This window comes from Prinia subflava, chromosome 10 (genome assembly GCF_021018805.1).
Source record: "Prinia subflava isolate CZ2003 ecotype Zambia chromosome 10, Cam_Psub_1.2, whole genome shotgun sequence".
NCBI lineage: Eukaryota > Metazoa > Chordata > Aves > Passeriformes > Cisticolidae > Prinia > Prinia subflava.
The window spans coordinates 5360271-5385467 of NC_086256.1; the positions used below are offsets into that span (position 1 = coordinate 5360271).

General features: G+C 45.5%; 1 protein-coding gene and 1 long non-coding RNA gene across 2 annotated transcripts in view; one reads left to right on the forward strand and one right to left on the reverse strand.

Annotated features, from left to right (window-relative positions):
• Positions 1–25197, forward strand: part of LRP8 (LDL receptor related protein 8) — a 167063-nt gene that overhangs the window by 121312 nt on the left and 20554 nt on the right. Inside the window, exons 4-5 of the mRNA XM_063407063.1 lie at positions 7759–7887; positions 22094–22456. Coding sequence (XP_063263133.1) covers positions 7759–7887; positions 22094–22456 — 492 coding nt within the window. The remainder of the gene's footprint in view (positions 1–7758; positions 7888–22093; positions 22457–25197) is intronic.
• On the reverse strand, positions 9810–22189 carry LOC134555468 (uncharacterized). Its single transcript, XR_010081434.1, has 4 exons — positions 20211–22189; positions 17104–17205; positions 13353–13472; positions 9810–11494 (listed from the first exon to the last, which is right to left on the reverse strand). It is a non-coding gene; the product is annotated as an uncharacterized LOC134555468 (long non-coding RNA).

Consider the following 25197-nt stretch of genomic DNA (forward strand, 5'->3'; position numbering starts at 1 on the left):
CCATGTCATTGTTGGAAATTTTTTTTAAGCTCAGCTTTTGATTGAGCATGAAAAATGCCTCTCACAAAAGGGAATATTTAATAGCTTTTCTATTAGAAAACTATCTCTAAAAAAATTTTTGAGTCCTGGGTTTTGCTGGCAGGCCTGGGTGTTTGCTAACTACCAAAGTCAACTGTCAGTTTAATATGAAACTGTTTGAGATCAGCACTGCACACTGCTGCTTTACTTCTGCCAGGAACAGGTTCTTCTTCAGCTGTTCTGCTTTCTTATTTTGATGTCTAGGATTTTCCCTGTGGTTTTTATTAGTATCTTTTTGCCTCTGTGCCAAGCTAAGGGCATGACCAACTGATCCTTGAGAGAAAACCACCAGTGAAGAGAAAATAAAATTTCAAGTAGTACAAAGTGATCTGAAGAAATCTGATGTGGAAGCTCAGGATTTCAGTAGCCAGAATAATCTCTTAGAGATACAACTCCCCTTGAAGGCAAGGTCTGCTCTGGTTTAGAGGAGGAGCAGAGAAAAAGGCAAGAGTTTCTGGTGGTTTCACAAGGAGGGACCATGTTAGGGTTTTAAACAGCTCTCCCAGTCCAGGGTAAATTATGGATTTTCCTCTTCCATCTAGAAGACACGCAAAGGGCCAGTGTTGGTAGAAGTAGGGGGGAAAGTTGGCAGATGGCCTCTGACTTGAGTTTATCAAAATCCCCTTTTTGTTCCTCTAAACAATGAGGGCTGTGCTTCACTGTCATTAAGCAGGGCTGTCACTACAGGGCAGTATTCATTTCTTCTCTGGATTAATCTGAGTAAATGCTTCTCATGACCATATGGCTGTGGTGTCAGGGAAGATGAGAAGCTGGCATTCCGAGGTGGCACGTGGCTGCTGGCTCTCCCGTGGCTGCACACTGTGCAGTAATGCTTTGCTCAGGTGGGGCTGGGCTGCACCAGCCTCGTTCTGTTCACCTTTCTGCCTTTTCCCATGGAGTGGAGCTCACTCCACAAGTGTGGTGTGGTCATGGTTATTGTGTGTTGTGTTGGTGTGGTCCAGATTCTATGGAAACTGGTAGCAAGGAATGAGTTGGAATCCCAGGGTTATCCCATGTCTCAGTCAGGTTTATTGAAGGATTTGTGCATCCCTGACCAAAGCAGGGCCTCGAGGCATTTCCCGTCAGAGCCATCAGGGCCCTGCTGATCACACAGGGAGGGCTGGGTGCAGCAGGAAGGCCAAGGCAAGCCAAGGACTGGCCTTGAGGGATTGCTGACAATATCTGTGGGAGTGTTCAGTTCCCCCTGGAAAGGCAGCTTTTGTCTCAAAGTGCTTGGGCTTAAAAGCTGCTTTAGGAATGAACTTTTGCAGAGAATTCTCATGTGTGCAATGTAAGGAGATGTAGTTTGTTGGGGAGCAGAATCCCTGACTCTATCATGTGCATCTCTCTCGTGCCTCATAACCTGTCGTGGTTTCTCTGGGCACAACCAGACTTGACAGTGGGGGAATGTCACAGCGTATTCTACTGACACCAGTTTAAAAACACTGTTGTTTTACAAGCACTAGATGGTTAAAAAATGGAATTTAATGAGGATCAGCAGCCTTATATCCTCACTGCTGTTAAACATCTGATCTTTGTAAATTCTGACATTTTGGAAGTATGACCATGAGGAACAGTTTAAAGGCAATTTAAAAGCTTTCTGATTCTACTGAAAGTATCACAATATTCCTGCAGTTTGAGACCAAGGAGGATCATGTAATCATCCAGTTTGGCCTCCTGTTTATCATGGGGCATTGACCTAGAATTGGATTTACCCAAACAGACAAACTGACTTGAATTGAAGGACTTTATTTCTCAGCAGCAGGACCTGTTGGGCACATCAGGAAGAGAACAGAAGTGCCATCAGAACAGTTTCTGGAGAAGCTCTGATGTGAATTAGGTGAGATGTAATCAGATGATTGCAGCAAAAGAGCATTTGCTGTGTTTACAGGAATACAAAATCAGCTGAAGTCCTGCCAGTCAGACTGAGGGAAGGAAATGCTTTTTGTAGCCAAGTTTGATGGTAGTGTTGATTTTTGCAGTGGGTGAGTAAGACATAGGAGTGGAAGATAAAATGGTGCCCTGGAAGCCCGAGGGCAGCAGTCCTTTCTGTGCAGCTTGCTGCCCTGGGCTGTGGCAGTGTTCAGGGTTCCAGGGGTGCCAGGATAGCTCTGAACCTGGGATTCTTCCTGACCCATGCAGGTGCTCACGTGGTGAGACATGGAGCTTAGCTAAAACCTGATGCCATTTGTCTTTGCAGCCTCCTGTGGAGATCTCTCACCTCCTTGCACTGTGCTCAAATGCAATTATTTATATTGTTTTATACACATTAAAACTATTGGCACGATACTAGAGAATCATTTTGTTACTTGAGGTTGTTTGTAGTGTCTGTGCTTTCAGAACACACTTTTCCTATTAGTGTTACCTCACTGTTATTCTGACAGTGAGGCTCTGTTTCAGTAATTAGGATTAATCCTGGGATTTTGAATCTGTGATTATTTCACTCTGATGTCAGAGGTGGTAATCACCAACGTGCTAATCTGCACAAAAGCGAGGTTCCTGCTACCTGTCTGTTTTAGCCAAGCTGAACCCTTTGTGTGCTAAGCTTATTTCCTCCTCCAGTTTTAAGGTAGAGGAGTTGGAGATTCATCAAAGACTCCTAAGACGTGGTGTTGTAAAGGAGCCCCTCTTACAAGCACACAGGAATGGAGTTAATAAGGGCTGTACTGTGCAGTGCAATGGAGGGAAATCTGTGCAAATCCTCTTCTGTAACCTGGGAACATGAGTCATCATCAAACAAATCACACCCCTGAATCCAACTATTTATCAGGTGTATCAGTTGTTAATACTTTGTTCCTGACATTTTACAGTATAATTCTTTAGCTGCCTTTCCTAATCTGTCTTTTGAGTTGCTTAATGTATGTTGAAGGTTTAAAGGCAGTGCCCATAAGGTAATTATCTCTTTGTGCAGGAAGAACAGATTTTTCACTGTTTCTGTGCCTTTGCAGGCTGCCACAAAGGTTATGGCACATCAGCCTGCACTCACACACTCACAAATGCAGAGTTGGGCAGCTCCTGGGAGTTGGTGTTGTCAGCGTGCCCCAGCTGACCAGAACAGTTTCCTGCGGGAGCAGATGGATGGGGCGGCTGCCTCTGTCAACAGAGGCGTCACTGGTGGTGGGCTGGTCTCATTCCAAGTCTCACTGCTGTAATCTTAATTCACTTAAGCCACTAATCATGACATTTGTTTTGGCCCAGGCTGCTTTCAGCTGAAGTTGTGGAGTTGCCTGTATTTTCTCAGAGATCTCGAGTGTCTGTGTAATACAGATATGGTGAGCGACCCAAGTGCTGCTGCTGGATGAGTTGCACTGGCTTTGTAGAAGTTACAAGTTCATGTAAGTCCTGCTGTCCCAGCAGGCTGATGCTTGTACTGTGCTGCTTTACATGACAGAGGGGAGTCAGTGCCGCTCCTAACCTTAGTGAGAGCAATTCTGTGATTGGCATTCCCCACAGTGTGTTCTGTCTCTGTGCATTGCTGATGCACAGATCAAACTCAAGCACCCAGCGAAAGCCGAGGCCTCAGGGCAGTCCCTGTGTGCTCACAGTGCTCTGTGCACCGGGGCCAAAGAAACTCCCAGGACACGGGAATCACCCACCAGGGGTGCTGCTGTCCCCACACAAACACTTCTGATCCTAACGTGTCACAGGGAGGGCATCAGGGAGATCAAGTGTAACAAATATGATGTAACAGACCTTACAGAACCACACCCAGAATCTGACGTGTCTGGAAGGGTTGAGTAAAGCAAACTAAACCAGCAGTGACCTGTCCTGAGTGCTGAGCAGAGTGACCTGGTGGTGAATGGGCACAGGCCAGTGTTCCTCACACCCACCTGCAGCTGGGATAAGGGGCAAGGCAAGGAAAGCACAGTCAGACACACCTTCAGCTGTGACAATGGTTTAGGTCAGAGGATGGATTTCAAACTGTGCTTCTTATGCACCTTAAATACTTCAATGGGAAACTTTGAGTTGTAAGTCAGTAGTGAGTGCAGACTGTGATATACATTGATACACACACACATATAAAGAACTGTACATGCAAACTTGTGACTGAGATTTTTTCCTGAATCACAAATCTTCAGTGATTGAGAACACTGAGTTCTGAATTTGCCTAAGCAATCTCTGCCTGTCAGCTCCCTTCTCTCTGCAGAACAGTTGCTCATTTAGCAGTTGGGCTTGTTTTGTCTGAAACAAACTGATTCTAGTGCTGTACTGAGCAGGTAAGAACACTTATTTTGTTCTTGGTACACCTCTGAGGCAGTTCTGCCTGCTGTGAGAAAGGAAGATTTAAGGGCAGTGTTTGAGGAGGGGAGGTCCTTGTTGGAAAACATTCCTTTAAAAACAAAAAAGCTGACAACTAAACCATTGCTGGTGGAAAGAAGGAGGCAGGAATTTTTAAGTTCCATTATAAAAGTATTGGAAATATTTATGGGAACAGTTCATTGCCATGACAGAAAATAATTAAATCATTTTAGTATTGAGTTTTCTCTGTTGTAGAAAAAAGAGTTCTGGGTTGGAGCTTCTGAAGAACCTGGGAAAACCACAAGGGGCAGTCTGGAGAGGCCGGGGAGTTATTTCAGCAGAGATAGAGGAGCTGTTCAGACCTGTAAGATGATGTATTTCCACAAAGGGCGTTCTTTTCAGTCTGCTGATGAAAAGTCTTGTGGGTTTCCCACCAGTAGAAGCTGCTTAATTGCATTTTGTGTATGCCCTTAGAGTACCTGTTTGGTGAGAACCTGACAAATGGTCTTCTGAAAGTAAATCAATTTTGTTTTCTTGGGCTTCCTTGAATATACATGATGTCCGGAGCCTGAAAAGCACAGCAGTGGCACAAGAGGAAGCAAACAGTGGGGCGCCAGTTAGGCTCTATGGTGCTCTGAAAGACTTTGTAGCCTCCTGTAAAGAGAAAGAAGAATGTGCCATTGGCGGTAGTGAGTAAATGGAACCTTCTTGTCTTCTTTGCTCTTGTCTCCCTATAAATAAACCATTGTTGTCCATCCTTGGCATTTGCAGTTCATTGTGATAAATTGGTGTTGATGTGTCTGACATTTCAACCAAGTTGTTTAATGGTGCTTTTCTGAAAAGGCAGATCTTGCTATAACTCGCCCTGGTCCAGAATGCATCCAGGGTAGGAGCACTGCCCATCACACACGGCACTAACCCTTTCCTTTCTGGCTGCACAAAGAGGGGAGGAGGAAGTAAAACATTTTGGTCACGTCGGCCCAAGAGGCCTGGGTCTGTGTAAGCCGTGCACAGAAACAGAAATGTTAACTCTGGACTGCAGTTGCTGAAAGCCTCTCTAATAGTGTGGACAGCATGGACTCCACTTGCATCTGCAGCCTCTTGGCGGGAGGAGAGGAAAACACCCAAGTTGCTGGAAATGCAGGTGTGTTTTCACCAGAGTTTTGCTTTGAGTTTTGTGTGAGATCCCCTCTCTGTCACCTGCCAGTGCTTGCAAGTCCTTGGCTTCCATGCAACGATTGCTTGGGTGCAGAAACCACTGGAACGCAGAGGTTTGAACTGTGACCAACAGCGGCTTCTCTTGCTGCATCCCTGGAAGTTCAAGCTTTGATTTACATATTTAAAATGCCTTTAATTATTCTGTCAGGGAGATGATTAACACAGAGATTGCTTTCCATAAGTAGGAGCCTTCTGTTCATACCTTTCCAAACCTTTCACTTCCCCAAGCTATTAAGCATCTGCCCACAGCAGCCAAGCAAAAGTAATGCCCATCCTTTAAACTGTGACCCATGAGTAACCTTTTGCTGGTTAGTGAGGCCACTGTGTGACACCATTTCATGATTATAGTTCACCTTCCTCAAAGCCAGGTGTGTGGAACGTGTTCTCACCTGTCTTGACCCGCTTGGTTCTCAGTGGAGAATTGCAGTGAGGATGGAAGACCTGGTCTTACTTGGCATCGAAACAAATTCTCCTTTCCAACACCATTGCCAAAGCAGAAAGAACTAGAACAATTTGGGGGGGATGCAGACCAATAACCTGATTAAATGTCTCTGTGACATTTTTGGTATCCCAGTTTTCCCAGTATGCCAGTCCAGTCCAGACCTTGCTGCAGCTGAGAGGGATGGGGACACAGGACCTGAGCTGACAGATACACTGATCCTGGTGGGGTCTTGCTGGGGAGCCTTTCCAATGTTTTTTATCAGTAATTTGCTGGAAAAATAATCCCAAAGCCTAACTAAGGATCTCTTTTCTCCTCCCCCCCTGTAATCATGCAACATTCATAAATGTTATTTAGGTATGCAAGTGAGCAAATTTCAACAGAAATGCTGTCATGCCTCAGGGTTCTAAAACTTCATTACATCTGTTATTAACTGTCTGTCTGTGGCAGGACCTAATTTTTCTTGATGTATTGGTTGCCCACAGCTTCTTGAAACTGCTTCTTATAACACGTTGAGGCGCTAAGACAGAGCAATCCTGGATTAAGTGGCACTGCTCTCCAAGTGGCTGATTGATGCTCCGGGGCTGGGAGATGCCCTTTCACAGCCTCCGTGTGGAGGTGCAAGGGGAGCTGTAATTTCCATCCTCTCTCGCTCAGCACTAGGGAAACTGATTGACTTTGTGTAAATACCTTTACCAGGGCAGGATAATGTGAAGGTTTTAAGTCAGAATTTAGGTTTCCCCCTGCTCAGTAGACCTGCAGCCATACACAGCATTATTATCATTAATACCAATGGAAGAACTATTTGGATACACGTCATTTTTTGAAGAGAGAAATTGGTCTGTTTAATAAGCAAATCCTGCCAAACTAGATGATGATTCCAGCATGCTAAACAATTGTTTAAACTGTGGAACATTTGCATTTCAGCAGCCTTGTCACAATAAATGTAGATCTGTTGCTCTTTACACTAGTATGAAGGAAAAAAATAGGAATTTTAGCAATGCAAACTAGTTATGAGAGAATGAGCTTCACAGCTTACTTGGTTCCAGATAAATCTGGCAGATTCTTTTTCGTAGTTGTGTTCTTGCCTGTACTGGGGTTTTTGCTTCTGCAGGTCCTCCTGTGTCTCCATGTCTGACATCACAGTTGCCTTCAATTTACGCACTTACAGCTCAATTTGTTAAATATCTGTAAGTTCCTGCTTGTCCTTGCTGCTTTTTCCTCAGCTTTGCTGACCAGTCTGCCCAGATCATTGTTTAGAAATTGCTTTGCCAAACACAGACATACACCTGGTACAAAAATGAGGGAGTTTGTTTTTCCTGCCTTAGCTGGAGATGGTTTGTGCTGTGCTGTATGCGGGGGGCAGTGACTGAACAGCTCCACTCAGTGCTGGGCAGGGAGGCAGAGCTGGGCAGTGCTGGAGCTGCACTGAGCATCCCTCCTTGCTGCAGCCAGCCCCAGATTCTCAGCTGGAATCCTGCTGGTCTGTTGGAACAACTTTCTCAGTCCATTCTGGCTGAGTTGGGCTCGCAGTTGAGAGTGAGGGGTGGTGTTTATTTTATTTGCAGCTCCTGGAAGGGGTTGGCTGGGGCAGGGACAGGGAGGGCCTCGTTCCCAGGGCAGCAGACCTGACTGAAGAGGCAGCAGGTGGACTTGGGATTTCATTCCAATATATCTCAGTATTGAGCCATTCAAAGTAAGAGTAACTTTACAGCATAAACAATGTTAGAAATGTTTAGAAATGTGTTTCACTTCTGTTTATTTCTTTGGTTTTTTCCTTCCAGCCAAACAAGTGTGTCCATCTGAAAAAATCAGCTGTGGAGACTTGAGCAACAAGTGCATCCCGTTGTCCTGGAGATGTGATGGGCAGAAGGATTGTGAAAGTGGAATTGATGAAGCTGGTTGCACTCCTGGTGAGTTAATGTGGATGCAATGTCTCCATTTAGGACTATGAAAGTCCTGGAGTGACTGTTAGAAATTCCATGGAAAGGGATGACTTCTCTTGCCAACAATTTACTCACTCTCCTTTGCAGTGCTAAGTGGTGACTTTCAGAAACAGGGAGGAAAGAAGGATTCTCCAGTTGGGGCTGGCTGGAGAAGGTGTGAACTCTGAAGAATCAAGTACTGTTATTAGGGTTAACACCAGGGGATATGGAAAGCACTCCAATAAGGTTCACACCTTCCTGTGGTAGCTCAGCAGGTTCCTGCCGTGTCCTTGTCCCTGCAGGGTGGGGACAGACTCAGGCTGGCTTCTGCTGAGGTAGAATAGATGGGCCTGGACATTGGTGGCGTGTTGGTTTCAGTGGACAGAGACAGAGAGATGTACTCTGTACCCATCACTGTTTTAAATTCAGTCCCTAAGTGGCCACTGCCTTTCATCAGGCCTTTCTGTGCTGAATGAAAGAGCCCTTTAACAGCATTTAAATTTCACAGTCTGTGAAAACTCCTACACCGTGTGATCAAACCATTTCTCAGGCTGCCTTTTTGATAGACCAAATATATTTATTCTTTATGCTTCTTGATGCCAAATATTCTCTTCTGAATGAATGCTTGACTCATTCTTGTGACTCTCTTTGGTATTTCAGTTGGTTTTCCAACTTTCTTTTTACACAGACCACCAGGATTTAGGTAATATCAGTCTTGCCAGTCTGTGCAGAAGTAAAATCACCTTTCTAATTTCTGATACTGTTATGATTAATTCTTTGTGTGTTCACATGATCCCAGGCTTTTAAGAAGCTCTCTGAGTTCTGTGTATTCACCCATCCCTCAGTATTTCTAGTGTTGCATGTGGTATCAGCAATGTTATTTTCAGTTCCAGGTTACTGGTGAAAGGGTTGAATGATTACATTCAAGCACAAATTGAAGTTTCTTCATTTGAAAACTGGATTTTGGGCTCTAATTCCTGCCCAGTTCGTAATCCACATTATATTTTTATCTTTTCTTTGAAGCTGTATAACAAAATATGTTTTACATGAACATTTTGGGGCTCTGAGTAGAATGCTGTGGACAAATTGATTTCTTTGCAGTCAGATTTATCAAACAAAATATTATCAAAGCTTTCACTTTGTGAGCAACTTGTTCCACTATTTAATTCTCTTTGTAAAAGTACTTTTCCTTGGTCATTTTTTTCTTTTTCCTTTTATTGGTTTTCCATGGGAAACTCTTAAGCGTTTTCTCTTTAGCGTGTACATTTTTTTCTTTGAATGGGAGGCTTGAATTAGAGACAAATTCAGAAGAAAATTGTAACTGCTATTTTCCTGATATGAGTTAGTGAAATGAGAGCAATTTTTACACTGGTGGCTGCCTCCCCTGATTTAATGCTGCTGCTGCTGCTGCTGCCCACACCACTGGGAATGGTCTCACAGAGTCTTTTAGTTATAATAAAAATCTACTTGAAATTGCTTTGAACTTTTTTTCAAAGCCTTAGGTAACCCCCCAAATGAATGTAAATATGTTCTGAATGCCACATAATTTCAGCATAATGATGCTGTTAATGGACTTGGAAATAGCTGAGTGTTTCTGTTCTGGATGTTTCAGCATCTCTGCTCTGAGTTAGCTACCGGTGTTAGTGCATGTGCAGGTTCTTAAAAATGGAAATCTAATCCAAGGACAAATTACCACATTTTGATGGTTGTTGGGTAACTGGTGAGAAATTAATTAGTAGTTTTTAACCAATTTGTAATGACTGAGCCTTGTCCCCACACCCTGGAAATCTCTGCTGAGCCTGGCTGTGGGATGGGCCATTCTCTGGCATGAGGACCAGGGGAAAAGGCACTCCCAGGTAAACCTGGAGCATCCTGGGTGGGTGCAAACATCAAAAACTTTCAGTCCTGAGATCTCAACTCAGCACCTTCCCAAGGTCAAAACTGGCTTTGAGAGGGAGGCAGGAGGCACTGCTGAATGGCTGCAGTGGGAGCACTTTCAGGGAGGCTGCCTGTCAAATGAAAGTCTTTTCCTCTTGGATGAGAACAATTGAGTGAGCTGTTTCAGCAGGGAGCTTGTGGAGGATTGATAGCTATCCTCTCCCTTATCCAAATCTGATAAACCTCACTAAGCTATCCACTGATACTCTGTTAACATCCCCATTTCTTCTCTGGTTAGAATCCTGCTTTCTCTGTTTCCTCTTATCTCAGCAGCACACAGTATCCTGACCACTTCAGACCTCTTCTTCTCTTTGTTTTGTTAATTTAATCTCTGCTCTCGGGTTTTTGTTCTCATTTTATAAGAAGCTTCAGCACTGCCTGTCACCCGCAGCCCCTTGGAGCTCAGCCCTTGTCACAGAGGCTGCACTTCTCACAGAGCTGACCAGCTTGTCTATAAATAACACATCTTGCTGGATAAATGTTTGGAAGGGCATTTATTTGTGCACAGAATAATTTCTGTGGTGAGAGGCTGCATGTGCAATAAACAAGGGGATGATGACTTGAAGATGGCGTGAGTGAGGGCATCCAGAAGAAAAACCCCTAAGCTCTTTCTAAATCCATGTTAATAAAGCTATTACTGCAACCTCATGTGACACTTCAAAAACATTTTAACTGTGTAAACTCCTGATTTTTTCATGGGAATAACTGGCTCTTGGGTTTATAATTATTCAAGAGGATTTAACACAGAGTTTGTGAACCTTATTTATGCCTGCATTTCTGCATTGGTAGTTTGTAGCAGTAACAAGACTGTGCTGGTATCCAGGAGCAAAGCTTGGCTGTGCTGAGGCTGTGCTGAGCCCGTCCCTGTGTCAGAATGTTCACAGCCCGGGCTAAGGGAGGATGTCCTGCAGGAGGGGATGTAATGATCATGGTACAGAACCATCCACAACTGTAGGAACAGCACAAGTGTGTTATGGTTCTTCCTCCTCCAGCAGTTTCTTTCCAGCTACTGCTCTGAACCTTGTAACCCTTGCTGGATTTCTGCTCTCAGAATGATACCATTGCTTCTTGAATCCATGTGAAATGTGTCCAGTGCAGACACTGGCACAGGCAGCTGTTCAGAGACTCGGGGGCAAAAGTAGAGAATGTGAACAAGGAGACAAAGCGGTGTGGTTCTCACCCTGTGGAAGAACTTGACAGGGAAGCAATGGAAACTGCAAATTCTTTCAGCTGCCATGGATAAAGCACCAATGATCAGGGATCCAGGCTCTGCACAGGCTCTAGGTGCAACAGGGATTAATTGCAGGTATTAATCCTTGTACATAGGTAGTTAAGTGCCTAAATAATTGACTTCAAACAGACAGGCTTTAAAGAACACTACTGCCTTCCAGTGCACAACGATTTTTGAAAATGCAAATATCTGCCTTTAAAAAACAAGACTATATAAAAGAAAAATCTTATTTTTCAGTTTTTGCAGCAGAGGTATTTAGAGTCTTCACAATACCGGGTGTGCTGTAGTCATAGGTCAGGGTTAGCAGTCTTGAATTTGCTGGCTTGGAGGTGCTGGCAGCCTGCTTATTTCCCTGGTGAAGGTTTTCTGCTCCCAGTGCACCCAACCTTTGTCACAATGGATTGGACAAGCTTAGGAATGTGTTTACTAAGGATAAAAGAGAAATTATGTATGAGAGGCTGTAATTAAAGCAACACAACTCGAGGTCCCTCTGTACTTGGCTAACTACTGCAGGACTTGTTAAATCTCTGCTGAGAGAGACAGTGAGCAGTGTTTTGTCAGCTGCTCAGGAATGCAGAGAGCACTCGGGTGGCTTTAGAAGAGAAGAGCTGCAGTGGCACTGAGCCCCTTTAATGCACACATGTTCCTCCTGAGAGGACTCTGGGGTGCTCACAGAGAACAAGGCTCTGGCCCCATCTCTTCTGCCTGTGTCACTGGTTCTCACCTGAACCTCTGCTTCTCTCACTGTGGAAACTGTCTTGCAAATGAGGAACTGGCAGTGCAACCCTCTCCCAACAGCCAGGTGCAGTGAAATGATGTATTCATGGATGTATTGATAGCAGAATAAGCTGTTTATCCATACCATGGTTTATTCTGCTAAACTATAGCACAGAGACAGTGATCACAGGGAGCTTCTGCAGGCAGTGGACTGCAGATACTGACAGCAGCCCCTCCAAGTGAGGAGTCCTTTTCTTGGAAGGTCCACGTGCAGAAAACTTTGAGTCAGCTCTTGCCAGTGCCCTGTTTAACAGCCCTAGGTCACCTGAGAGCCACTGGCTGAAGGCAGGATTTAAAGCAGGCTAAAGCTGTTCATCCCTGCAGCAGATCCACCTGGTGATGAACCAGCTGAAGGGGGGAAATTGCAAAGCTGATTTAGAGTCACCTTCCCCCACTCTGCTCCTGCACCTGCGCTCACATGAAGTGACCTTTCTATTGACAGCTAAATTGTTTTATCATCTTTTAGCATTGTCCTGTAACTATAAAGAGCATCCTGTTGTCCCAGCACTGTTTTCTTCTTTGTGCAGTAAAAGGTCCCTGTGCTTTGCATGAGTCTCCCTTCCAGTGCTCCCTACTGGGATCTGACCATGCTGATCCAGTCCGTTCCAGATCTCCACTGATCCTACTGAGACCTTTTAACTTGGTGACAATGTAACACTGATTTTATCTTTCACTGCAGTTTGATTAATGTGTGCTTTTGTCAAAGTTAGTTGTGTTTACGAATGAACATTCATTATGTGCTGTCCCTCAGCTCAGAGGGACATCAAACCCAAAGGATCAGATTTTGCCACGCATTCTCCTTGAGAAACCCACCAATTTTAACAGGGTTAAAGCCCATAGCATCACAGTCATGCCTGTAAAAGAACTATTTATCCACTATCATTATTCATTATTTTAGTATGTGGTGAAAAGAAACATGGCTGGTCTGGAATTCCTGGCATTTTATAGAGGGTAGCTGTAGCTTCAGTGCACTTGCCATGGTGGAAGAATTTACATTTCCAAGAAGGAAAAAAAGAATTTCTAGATTTAACAAATGCAAGTCCTTCATAAACAAGATAAGGTAGCACAGCAATGATATCCTCTGGGCTTTACATGATGTTTAATTACTGGACAGCTGGAGGGATTAATGCTTGTGCATTATGCCCTGGCTCTCAGAAATTAAACATGTACAGCTGCCACTTTATCACTGCTTAAAGTATTAGAGCTCCTTCAAAAGCAGTAGTAATTTGCAGAAAATCCCCATTGTTATTTAGGAAAAATCTCAACCCATAATCATATTTGTCCTTAGTTTCTTTAGAACAAAATGGCAAGAAAGAGAGATTGGGAGTTACTTTTAATTGCATGCTGAGAGGAAAAGTGAAGATAGTTGCATTTTTAATATATTGGATGCTGATTGTAATTCAACATAATTAAACAGTGTGTGAACTTAGGTTAGAGGTAAGACAGTCGTTGTGTAAATCCAGAATTAAACCCCAAGGCCACAGCCCAAGCTGTTCCAGAGCTGTACCTGCAGAGGGTGAAATGGCTTTGCCTTCCCTGCTGCTGTGCCTTGGGTTTGTAGAGGAAGACGTGTGGCACATCTGCCAGCACAGAGTGGGGCTGTGGGGCTGGCCCTGTGCTGATCCTCCTGCAGAGAAATTGTCCCCATCAGTGTCCCATGAATAATTTATTCTCTACAGCAGTAGATGAAAACACAACCTGAAAACAAGACAATGCAGCAGTGGTGCTTCTGCAGCGCTTCCCTGAAGGGGCGTGAGGGCAAAGGGGGAAATGCAAAGAACAGCACGAGCACACTCACACCCCACACTGACACAGCCTTCACACCCCAGGGGAAATCACTGCTCACAGGGTCTGGAGAGGGCTGGGAAAGAGCTGCTTTTGTACAAAGATTTGGGGATCATTAAAACTAAAGCTTAACAGAGCTGGACTGCGGCTACCTGTGCACACCCACACGAGCTTTGGCCTGCTGCTCTTTCTGCTCTTCAGCTGGAGACATTGGCTCTGATTCTTCTTTCCAATCTCACACTACACTGGCAGAGGAGCAAGAACTGGCCTGTAATTGTGTTTATCTTTTGGGTAGTCTGTCTTTCAACAGTTAGAACTCCTAGAGTTGAAACAGTCAAGGAATTACATCTCTTATTGCCAAATACAATTGTATTTCACGTCCCTGAAGTGCTTTCTTCATAAGAATGCAGCTATAATTTTGAGCCTATTCATGCAAAAAGCAAGAATCTGTTTCATTTTATTCAGGGAAATCTTCTGTAGCTGGCAGTGCCAGTGATGATGCTATGATGGCAGATATGTGGGTAGGAGTTGCATCCTGCAGTGGCCACCAGTACATATGTGTTACACTAATTAGCAGTTCTGCTTCCTGAGCATATGATCTGAAGGCTAAATCAAAATCAGTAGCCTGAGCTCAGCACAGTCCTACGCAGGAGAGGACCATGTCATGTTTGATGCAAGAGGAAAAAGGAAAAAAAGTTGGTTTATGAGTCATATTAACAGATAAAACTAATCTGAAAGTCATCTTAGTGGCTGAAATACTCTTCATAGAGGATGATATAAGGGTTGGATTAACTTTGCTTTTACTTTGCAAAGAAATTTGTTCATTAGATAAAATGTAATGAGAAAGGTTTAGCTCACAATGAACACCACTTCATTACCCATCTTTTTTCCAATAACTTTAAAATAATTGCTCGTGTTGAACATGTGAGTCTTGATCTCAGCCCAAATCCAGGGAAGTGCTGCTTTCATTCCCAAGTCACAGAAACTGCAAAGCAAATCCTAATGCCGTAGAAATCTCATTGCTGTTAATGTGAGCACAGTCAGCACACGACCCTTACAGGTTTAATTGCAGTGAGTGTCACTCAGTGATTAGATTTTCCATTTGAGTAGAAAATCCAATACTGTTTTTTGAGAAATGATTGCCATTCTTTTCTGGAGTTGTGGCTACATAGCTACGTTGTCTACATCACATAATAGCTGTGCCCCCTAATTATCACATAACTGAAAACAGTCGGGGGCTGGTTGTTTCCTGAGCAGTCTGACAGTCTCTCCCACTCCCAAAATCACCACAGGGCTCTTGTGTTTATGGACTTGGTCATTACAGGATGTGCTTTTATTCATAACCTTGATTGGGGCTACACCAGATTCTGCCAATTGCCTCGTTGCATCCTCAGTGCTTCTTTAAGGTACTTCTTTCTCCCTTCAGATCTGTTTTGCAAACTGTTTTATTTCAAAAGCATCTTTTAATTGTTATTGAACCAACGTTCAAGCTCACTTTGGTTCGCTTTCCTAGAGGAATGTGAGACATGGTTGGGTAAACTGGGGAGTTTGGAAGGCAGAGCTTTCAGCCTTGCTTTTCCTGAGCTCCAGGACAGTTAACAGAGCATGTTCCAAATGCAGTGAATGTTTAATAGTGAAACAAACTGCAGTAAGCAACATCTCCTCTTACAGACAGTTCTCACCAAGCAAAGTAAATTAGTGGAAATGGAAGTTTTATGGGGCACTGACCTCAGTGCTTGCAGTGTGAGCTCTGCTTTGTCCCTCACTGCTCAGGTGAGTTCAGGCCTGTGAGTCAGCAACCTCCAGGATTCCCTGCTTAGTTACAGCCTGGGCTGATTCTGGGGAAATGGCTCAGCTTTGCCACTGGTTAAACTGGGACCATCCCTGTGCTTGGGAATGGGTAAGGGGACAGTGGCAGTGACGTGGCTGTGGAGCCATGGACTCCTTGCCTTTCCCACATTTTCCTAACAATAAACCCAGTTGTGCTGTCATTTGCCAACGTGACTGGAGTGTAGCTTTTAGGATTTTGATGAAGTCTCTCCCAGGCTGGATGTAAGGAACCAGGAAACAGGCAGGTCCTGTCTCTGTGTCAGCAGATGAGCATGGAGTGGGAATCTGCCCAGTGGGTGGAGGGTGGCATTCATGGATTGGCTTTTCCTGGCAAAGTGTCTGTGATCTAAACTCCACAATGGCAAAATTAAATCATGATTGTGCAGAAAATTCATAACCACAGGGAGTCCTGCCAGATCCAAGAGCTCTGTGTGTGCAGTAATGTGGGATTTGTGTGCACTGTCCCAGGATGAAGCCCTGCTCAGGAATGCCCTGTTCTGCCTGCTGAACGTTCATATATTCCTCAGAAATACAGAATTTTGTGTGATAACATTAGAGCAGCTGTTAGTTTAATGGCTATTATCAGATGTTTCTGAGGGATTTGCCAAATTGGTGTAATTTGTAAAATTGCCATTTTAATAAGCAAGTCGTGTCTAAGGGAATAGGAGTGAGATTGTCCTGTACAGGCTCCAATTTTCAAAGTCAGGAAAGAACTCAGTAGACACTTCACAGCACATTTGTTTTCCAGTTAAATTTTGGCTAGTACCAAACATCTCCAATCTGATTCAGCTGATTATATTCCAGTCAGAATATAAAAAATTAATAATAATGTCTTTATCCTCATGAGATCCCTGTGGGGTATCTTGGATTGTCACAAAAGCAGGACAATATTAACCTTTGGTATTCTGACCATCCATTTTTGTCTTTCAAGCTGCTTTATTTTACCCTTAAGCCCTCTACACTGGATTCAGTTGTTCTTATTTTGAGGTAATTTCCTGTCATTTAGCCAATAGAACATCTGATAAACTTCCCAACCCTTTCCTGGTTTGAAGGAAAACTGAGGAGACCACAGGTATGAGTTGCAACCTTATTGCACATAAATAAAATTAAAGGCAGACAGTGCAGAGTGTGGATACCTTTGTACATAAACTGCTTCTCTCTGTAAATTGGGGGTCATAATTAATTCTATTTCCAGATAATTAAACCACTTGGAATGAATATATGAATCTCAGGAAATACATTCTAAATCACCAAATAAATTTTTGAACCACCTATTATTTGTCAGCAGGGGCTTTGGCATCTGGTTGCTGGGTTATAATTAACTGATACTATGCAAATAGTGCTGCAGAGAATGGGAAAATGACTGATTTGTGTTTGAGGGCAGCGTGTGACAAAGGCAGCCAGCACATGCAAATATTAATTTGCAGGAGGGCGTGAGATGGCTCCTGAGCTCCATTAGTGATTTGAACAATATCAGGAATTACTATTCCTTCTGCAGCCTCCATCGAGATGGGCTTTTCGGTATCAATCACCATAGCAACAACCACTGGTGGGAGTGAGGCTGCAATTCCGCTGCATTATTCCCTCCATGGGAGGCCTGTCATTTTTTCAGAGCAATGAGCTTCAAGGTCATCTTCATTTACCTCCATCTCTTTTGCTGTCCTTCCTGGAGGGCAGCTTTCCATGGGAAACTTTTCCTTCCAGGCATGAATCCTTGCTTTAAAGACTGGCATTTGACAGAAGATCTGTATGAAATATTCAGGTATTTGGTAAGCAATTGACTGCAGGCAAAATAAATAATTTAGACAGAATTAAATCTGAAAATAAATACCAGTTAAGCAAAACTAACATGCTGACAGAGCTGCTAACTGGGAGTCCCAACATAATCTACCATGTGTGCACTCTGTGACCTCCTTATCCGTGGGCCAGCTCGGAGATTGGTTCCTGTGGGCTGGGGGAGCTGGACTTGCACTTGGGACAGAAAGCCCGGGCAGATGGAGTCAGGAATTCCATCCCTCAGCCCTGCAGAACCCAAATCCTAAATCTGAGAGCTTGAGGGAGTTTCTCAAGTCCAGCAGCCTCTCCTGCTGTGTTGAAGCAGCCATGAATCAACAGCAGATCTCTCCCTCCCTGATGCAAATGTTGGTATGCACAAATCATCCTTTGCCTGCTTCAGAAGACCCATTATCAGATTTAAAAAACCATAAATTTTCAGACACATTTTTTTTAAGTTGCTTTGGGGACAATGTCAGAAAAATACAGTGTAATAATTCATCTTACTGTCTTTACTGTCTTGTCTTCAGCATCAGTGGATAATTGCTGCTATCCACTTTATCACAAATTTTACCAAATAATTATCATTCTTTAAGCCATTAATGTAATTTCAAGTGGAAATGGCTCTTTTGGAGGAGAGATGAATTAAACACCTCAGTCTTACTGAAAAGCTATAAGATCTTTAATTAGAGATTAGCAATGACAGCAGTTATAGTCATTGTACATAATTCCCAGCTCCTGGTAATGATGGACATACCATTTATTTCATTTTTTCAATTTTATCCAGATTTGAGGATCCATGCTTGGTAGAGTTGTTCATTGTAGAAATGTTATGTACAAATATTTATTTTTTGAAATGACAGTTTTTAATGAGCACCCTGTATTTTTAGAGAATTCTATTTCTTGAGAGCATTCTGCTTTTTTCTAAAAGCACTTAAAAAGCACGTGGCAGAATTATCTGAATTTTTGGTGCCATGCCTGAGCTAAGATTGTCCCTGCTGCACCAGACTCTCACTAAAGCCTCTGGTTAAATCATGGCTCTGGGCAAAAGAGAACCAGCCAGTACTGAAACACTAACTCCACAACTGCAATCTCTCTGATCTTCTGTTATTTTATTATTTCTAACTTCCTCTGTCCCAAGGCTGCTTCTGCTCCACTCTCCTCAGGAGAAGTGACAAGAGTGCAGCTGCAGGCTGTGAGGCAAAAACTGTGACAGATTGGCACATAGCACAGGGCAAAAAAAATTAATGCAGAACACCTCTGGTATAGTTTGTCTGTAGGCAAAATCACATCTACATAACCATTTATGTGTGATATTTTATTTCCTAAAACTGTGAAGAACCTTTACACATTACAGTGCTCTACAGTAAACTGGTGTTGTAATTATGCTTTGAAGACTGTTGGTTAAACACATTGACAAACATTTCCAAGATTTCTGTTGGGATCACCCACGTTTGAAGTAGGCTTTCCACCTTAGAGTACAACATTTATTAATTTCTTCTGTGCTAAAGAAAGCAAATTATTATTTGATTCCTTGGTCTTGAGTGACTCAGTCTACAGTAGGACAGGCAGCAAATGTGGAGAATGCAAACAAATTGCTCAAGTCAAAAAATACCCCAGTGATCATTTAATTACTATTGGCACATTTTCTACTGAAGTGCTCTGGAGGCAATGAAATACTGCAGTGATGGGACTGCGAGGTACCCTGACAGATTGATGGAAGGGGATGTGAAGTAAACTGTCCCTGGGGCCTTCCTGCCCATGCCCATCTCTCCAGGTGCTGTGTAAGATAATCGTGGTGCTTTATTTATTGGGCTCTCGGCTCTGGTGCCGGGCGGGGCTGCAGGACCCGGCAGCAGCGGCGGCTCTGCCCCGGCACCCGGGCACAGCTCCGCTCCCGGGGCTGGGAGCTGCAGCCCGGGCACAGCTCCGCTCCCGGGGCTGAGAGCTGCAGCCCGGGCACAGCTCCGCTCCCGGGGCTGGGAGCTGCAGCCCGGGCACAGCTCCGCTCCCGGGGCTGGGAGCTGCAGCCCGGGCACAGCTCCGCTCCCGGGGCTGGGAGCTGCAGCCCGGGCACAGCTCCGCTCCCGGGGCTGGGAGCTGCAGCCCGGGCACAGCTCCGCTCCCCGGCCTGGCCCTGCGTGCCCTGAGGATTTCAGCCGTGGGAGGACGAGGGAAGGGTGAGCGGTGCTGGGACGCGCTCTGCCCTCCATGGAAGCAGCAGGGCACACGGGAGGGGTGGACGGAGCTCTGGGCTGGGGGCAGGTGTGACCCAGAAGGAACTGCCTGATCCCCTTAAGGGCTGTGGGGTGAGAGAGGAGTCACCACCAGCCACACCGCTGTGCTTGTTCGTGGAGAGAGAGCTTGTAGTCTCTAGTGCTGGCAGCACACTCAACTTAATTTTTAAAAAGAAATAAAATAATCATGACCGTGCAATTTTTCTAGCTAGCAATTCTTAGGCTTCACTGAGAAAGTCCTCATGAGAGGTTACAAAAGCTGAACTGCTTCTATTTCCTGGCTGTGATTATCAGTAATTTTATATCTGTACTGGGATTTGTAGGTGCAAAGGAGGAGCTTTTGTGCAAACTTCCATTGTCTGTATCCCACTCCTATGGATACAGTCGCCAATTTGCCAGTGCAGCAGATTTCTGAAGGGAAATATGTACAAACAGGAGGAGGGGTGGAGGTGGGACCAGGAAAACAAGGAGGGGAAAGAGGGGCTCATTACAGTTGGTGGAAAGGAAATTTATGCACGTTTGGAATGTGCAAATCATTACAATCTTGCCCAAACATTAGGAATTAAAGAACTGTGCAAGATTTTTGCCCTCTGATCTGTTTCTGAGATTCATGAAAATAATGCCAGAAAAGCAAATTCTTCTTCTCAGCCTTTATCTGTTACAGAAGCTGTACATAGCCATAGAAATATCAGTTTTCCCAATGCCATTTTAAAATGGTTTGGCAACATTGTAACTGTTACCTTGAATTTCCACTTTTTGGAGGAATGTTCCATATACAGTTCCATTTAATGGCTCCTCTGAAGACAGGGTGAAGTTATACAGCTGTGTACTGATCAGTAGGATTAATAGATGATTTCTGGTTATGGGGTAAGGATAGAAAAATCTGCTGAATGGAGATAAAGAGCAGAATTTGTGCTTACACTTTAGGTCCTTATGAGAAGGATTCACCTCCTAGTGTTAGTTGTCTGAGCTCAGTTCCTTCTGTTCAGACAGGAGAAACTGTGGCTGCTCCAAGGGACAGGTGCCTGCTGAGGGCATCTCATACCTCAAATACTCTGCCAAGTGCAGAGGGAGCGCGAGCAGCTCCTCTGTGCCTCGCTCTGCTGCGTTCTGTGATTGGTGTCATGGGGCAGCTGAGATTCTCCTTAGCTCCTGGCCAGTGCAGGGTAGCTTTGCAGCAAGGAAGGCAATCCTCTTTATTCTCTAATTAGGTGGATTGCTGTGCTCTGACATCTGGAAAACTTGGGACTAAATGGGACAGAGCACAGGGCAGGAGGGGAGAGGTGTGTGTGTGTGTATATATATATATATGTATGGGTGTGTGTATTTTTTCATGTTCTGATGTAAAATGAGAGGCTGCTTAGGTTCTATCAGACAGAGCCCAGCAAGTTTTCCAAACAGAATGTAACTAGGCATCAGTGCAAGTGGACATGTTCTAAATGGCTGGATAAATACAGCTTTATTCTCAGGTATAAACTAGACATAATATTGCAGTAGAATCCCACTGGGTTCCTGTCACTGGCTGAAATCTGGGATGTGACAGGTCCTTTAGAGGGATTCTGCTGCTTTCCAGGGGCAATTGCCATTGCAGTGATTGGTACCATCTAAACTCTGGTCTAGTGTAGGGGCTCTGCAGATATGGCAGTAATTAGTTCTGCTTCTGAAGACAAAAATATTCCCAAGTGCAATTTTTTTTTTTTAAAAAAAAGCTTATTGTAATATCTATGCATTTATATTCATTGTACTTGTAATTTGTCAAAGCCATAACTTCCCTGTAGAGGGCTGAAAATGCAGAAGAATTCTTTTGGAAGTAACTACCTCAAAGTACTTACGGAGTGTTGGTTCCCCCACACCTTGATGGGATGAAGTGACTTCGAACTGCACTTTGTTAGGAGTATCTGAAAGTTTAATTTGAGCAGGCATCTCTGGTTCAGCTGTCCATTAGCCTTGCAGAGGAGAGTGCTCCACTCAGCTTCTATCTGACAAGAGCTTCATTTGTATGTTAATGTTGAGCTGTGATTTCCAGGGAAGGCATTCAGCGTGTTGTAAAGGGCCTTACTGGCAGATTGCAGCTAAATTGATGCTCGACTCACTAAATATTTACCCTACACATCCCACTTAATATGTCCAAAACCAGGCATACTGTGAAATCCTGAAACCTGATTCTGTGCTTATGAAAGTCAGGAAGCTGGTAATGTCAGCATGGAGCCGAGCAGAGCCCGGTGCTGCCAGCACAGCCCCATCCTCTCCCTGCAACCTCCCATTCCCATTCCCATTCCCATTCCCATTCTGTGCTGCTGCTCTTGCCCAGGGCTCCCCTGGCTGCTCCTCAGTGCCAGGGCAGCGCTGCCCCCGCTTCTCCCATGGGCAGCTCCCACAGCCCTGCTGCCCCTCCTCCTCCAGGGCTGCCCGTGCTCCCTGGAGGATGCGTCCCGAGGCACAGCTGAGGAGCGCTGTGGCCTCATCACCACGTGGTAACCACTGGGAGAAACGTTCCGGGGTGGGACAGCCGCGGTAATGCCTCTGTGCCTTTGCTCTGACATCCCTGATGTGCTGAAGTCGGGGCAGTGGTGAGGGCTGGGTTGGAGACCTCCCAGCTCACCTGTCTGTTTTTATTCCCAAGCCTGTTCTCCCAACGAGTTCCAGTGCAGTAACAAGTCGTGCATCTCCATCATCTTCGTGTGTGACGGTGACAACGACTGCGGGGATGGCAGCGATGAACGGAAGTGCTCCCCTCTGACCTGCAACCCCAACGAGTTCCAGTGCAACAACAGCATGTGCATCCCGGAGCTGTGGGTGTGCGACAACCAGCCCGACTGCGAGGACCAGTCGGACGAGTCCATGGAGAAGTGCGGCTACGACGCCAAGGCGCTCAACACGTGCGCGGCCCACGAGTTCCAGTGCGGCAACGGCGAGTGCATCCACCTCAACTGGAAGTGCGACGGCGACGAGGACTGCAAGGACAAGTCCGATGAGCAGGACTGCCGTGAGTGTCCGCAGGGGAGGGCCGAGGGCTCTGCGGGCTGGGTGGGAGGGCAGGAGGCTGCTGTGGGCTGGGTTGGAAGGCAAGGCTTTGATGTCTGAGCAGCAGCTGTGCCAGACAAGGAGCGCTTGTGTCCCACATGACGTGGCTGGGTGCCCAGCCCAGCAGGGTCAGGTGTACCCCACACTCCTTTGTGCTTTTTCCTTGAGAATCCGTAGAGGAGGTGTAAGAGCTGTTGGATGGTACCGTGCCTCAGAAGGGATCTGTTTCACCAGAAAGACAAGGAGTGAAAAATGGGAAAAATGTTCAAAGCCCTCAGGCTGCATGGTGAGGTCACAGCCTGGAGGTTAGAAGCTGCTGTGCTAAAGGGAATATATGATCAGCAGAAAAAAATAATTCATTTTGTGCTTCTGGAGTTGGAGTATACTGAACAAGGCAGTCAAGAGAAGTACCTCTGAAGAATCCAGTTTGAAATGCATTTTGAGCTTGGCTTGATAAATGCACAGAGCTAATAAATAATGGATTTCTTTTCAGCTGGCTTTATGCATTTAACATGCTGGTGTTGGTATGTGTGGTATTTTGAATGTTTCATCCATTTTTAGCCACTAAACTGTTCAAGCTGGTCACTTACCTGAGGAATGAGAGAGAAGAAAACAAAAGCAAAATGTTTTGCTAGAATATTCATAATGACAAGATTGAAATTAAATATTTACATAGCTGTTTATATTTAGCAGCTCTGACATTGGGCCACCTCTGGGGAGAAGGGCAGCAACCAGCTGCAAACTGAGGGATTTTTGCAAGGTATCTAAGAAAATTTATCACTTTTGCCAACACCATCTTTACCATGACAACACCAAGGCCAGGCTGATGAGCAGCCGTGTGGGAGAGCCCTTCAAGAGCTGGGGATCAGACTTCCTTCCAGGCAGAGAAGCAGATGTAAATTCAGTGGCTTCTTTAACAAGAGGAGGGCGTAGTGAATCCTGGACACCACTGTCTGGACTGCAGGAGAGCAGGAGGATGAGCCACAGGTTACCCTGGAACTGCTGTGCCTTTAAAATAGCCAAGGACTCCTTTAAGAGAGGCAAGAGCTGAACAAGAGAAGCCAAAAAAGTCTTGTTAGGAAGACAGCAGCTGTGGCTGCTGGGTGCAAGGCTGTCAGCCCCTCCCAAGGAGGGGGGGATTTTGTAGGCTGTCTTTTCCCTCATCTCCAAGAGGGTGCTAAGGTTGCTGACAGAGCTCTTGGGCAGCAGACAGTACTGCCAGGGGCCCAAGGATGATGAGGACTGTGGAGTCAGAAGACAGAGCTGGTTCCTGACTCTGTTTCAGGAAAGCCGTGCAGGAGCACAGCTGCTGGAGATGGGCCCTGCTGGCTGGGGCAGCCTGCGTGGTTTGGTGGGTGCTTTCATTCTGACACCTCCCGTGGGCACTCCTGTACCCTGTCCCCTCCAAACCGGGAGGCAGTGGCAAGGGCCACGTTACAAACAAAGGTGAAGAACTGGTGTCTGGTACAGGGGACTCCAGCAGAACTGATGTCTGTCCCACGGGATGCATTCCCAGCAGTGACAGCAACGTGACAGGATGGCTGAGTTTGGACAGCCCAGGAGAGGGAAAGGAGCTTCCCTCTATTGCCAAGTGGAGAAAGAGGGGAGCAGCTCACTGATGGTGCTTTCTGATGAAATGCCTCATATTTCACCCCCTGTTCAACTTGAGAAGTTTTCAGTCTTTCACAGGCCCCATTTATTCTGACATTGTGCTGGGTGAGAGGAGTAAGGCTGTGCCCAGGTACCTTCCTGAGGCAGAGGGCCCACTGCTCCCCAGCTTCTTTCCTTGGTGTGACGGGCACCAGCCGTGCCCAGCCGAGCTCAAACTGCCGAGCCGTGAGCCCTCAGCCAGCAGCACCTGCAGAGGCGCCAGAGGCAGCTCCGGGGGCAGAGGACGCAGCTGGACACCGCTGCAGCACAGCACGGTGCTGACAACCAGTGGAGAAAAGGGGAAATGTGGCAGAAGTGACCATAGAGAACTCTGAGCAGTGGAGATTCAGCACAATGAGGGTCTCTTTCCAGAAAGTCTCTGCCCAACACAATGTGCAGTTTGTCCACCTGGGAGAAACAAGCACGTGAGCTGATTCTGCTGCCTGCAGTCCTGTGGATTGGGAAACAGTGGGATTCAAAGCCCATTGTTTTAGCTACCTCAGTGCTCCCCTGCACAGAGTGCCTGGTCCTGGTTGCACCCCAGTGCCACAGCAGTGTGTGAAGCCATTCACACTGCATGGGTGGGATTCTCTGAGGCAGCAACCGGGAGAGGCCTTGCAGCACTGAGTGCTCGTGTGGCTGATGAGTTGGCTGGGTCAGAGCCAAAATTAATGTTGCTTCCCCATACTAAATTCAGCTGTTGCTGGCGTGCACCTGCCTGCAGTAAGAAAGGGACATTTGGGAGCTCTGGAAACTCAGCATCACTGCTCATGTGTTGGACTGAAGAGTTTAGGGACCTTAATGTTTCTTTTCATCTCCAGAAATTCTGTTTGAGATCAGTATCATGGGGCATGCAGAGAGTTACATGTGTGTGACACAGCTCTGTCCCCTCAGCAACAGGGATGGCACATGGGCCCCTTGGCTGGACTTGATTAAAGCTGCAGATCCCACCACTACATCTTCCCTTGCAAATGGGGATCATATGGGGTTTGTGCAGTATAAACAGAGGGATGGGAGCTAATGCTTTAAACAAAAAGTCATGAGGCCATCACC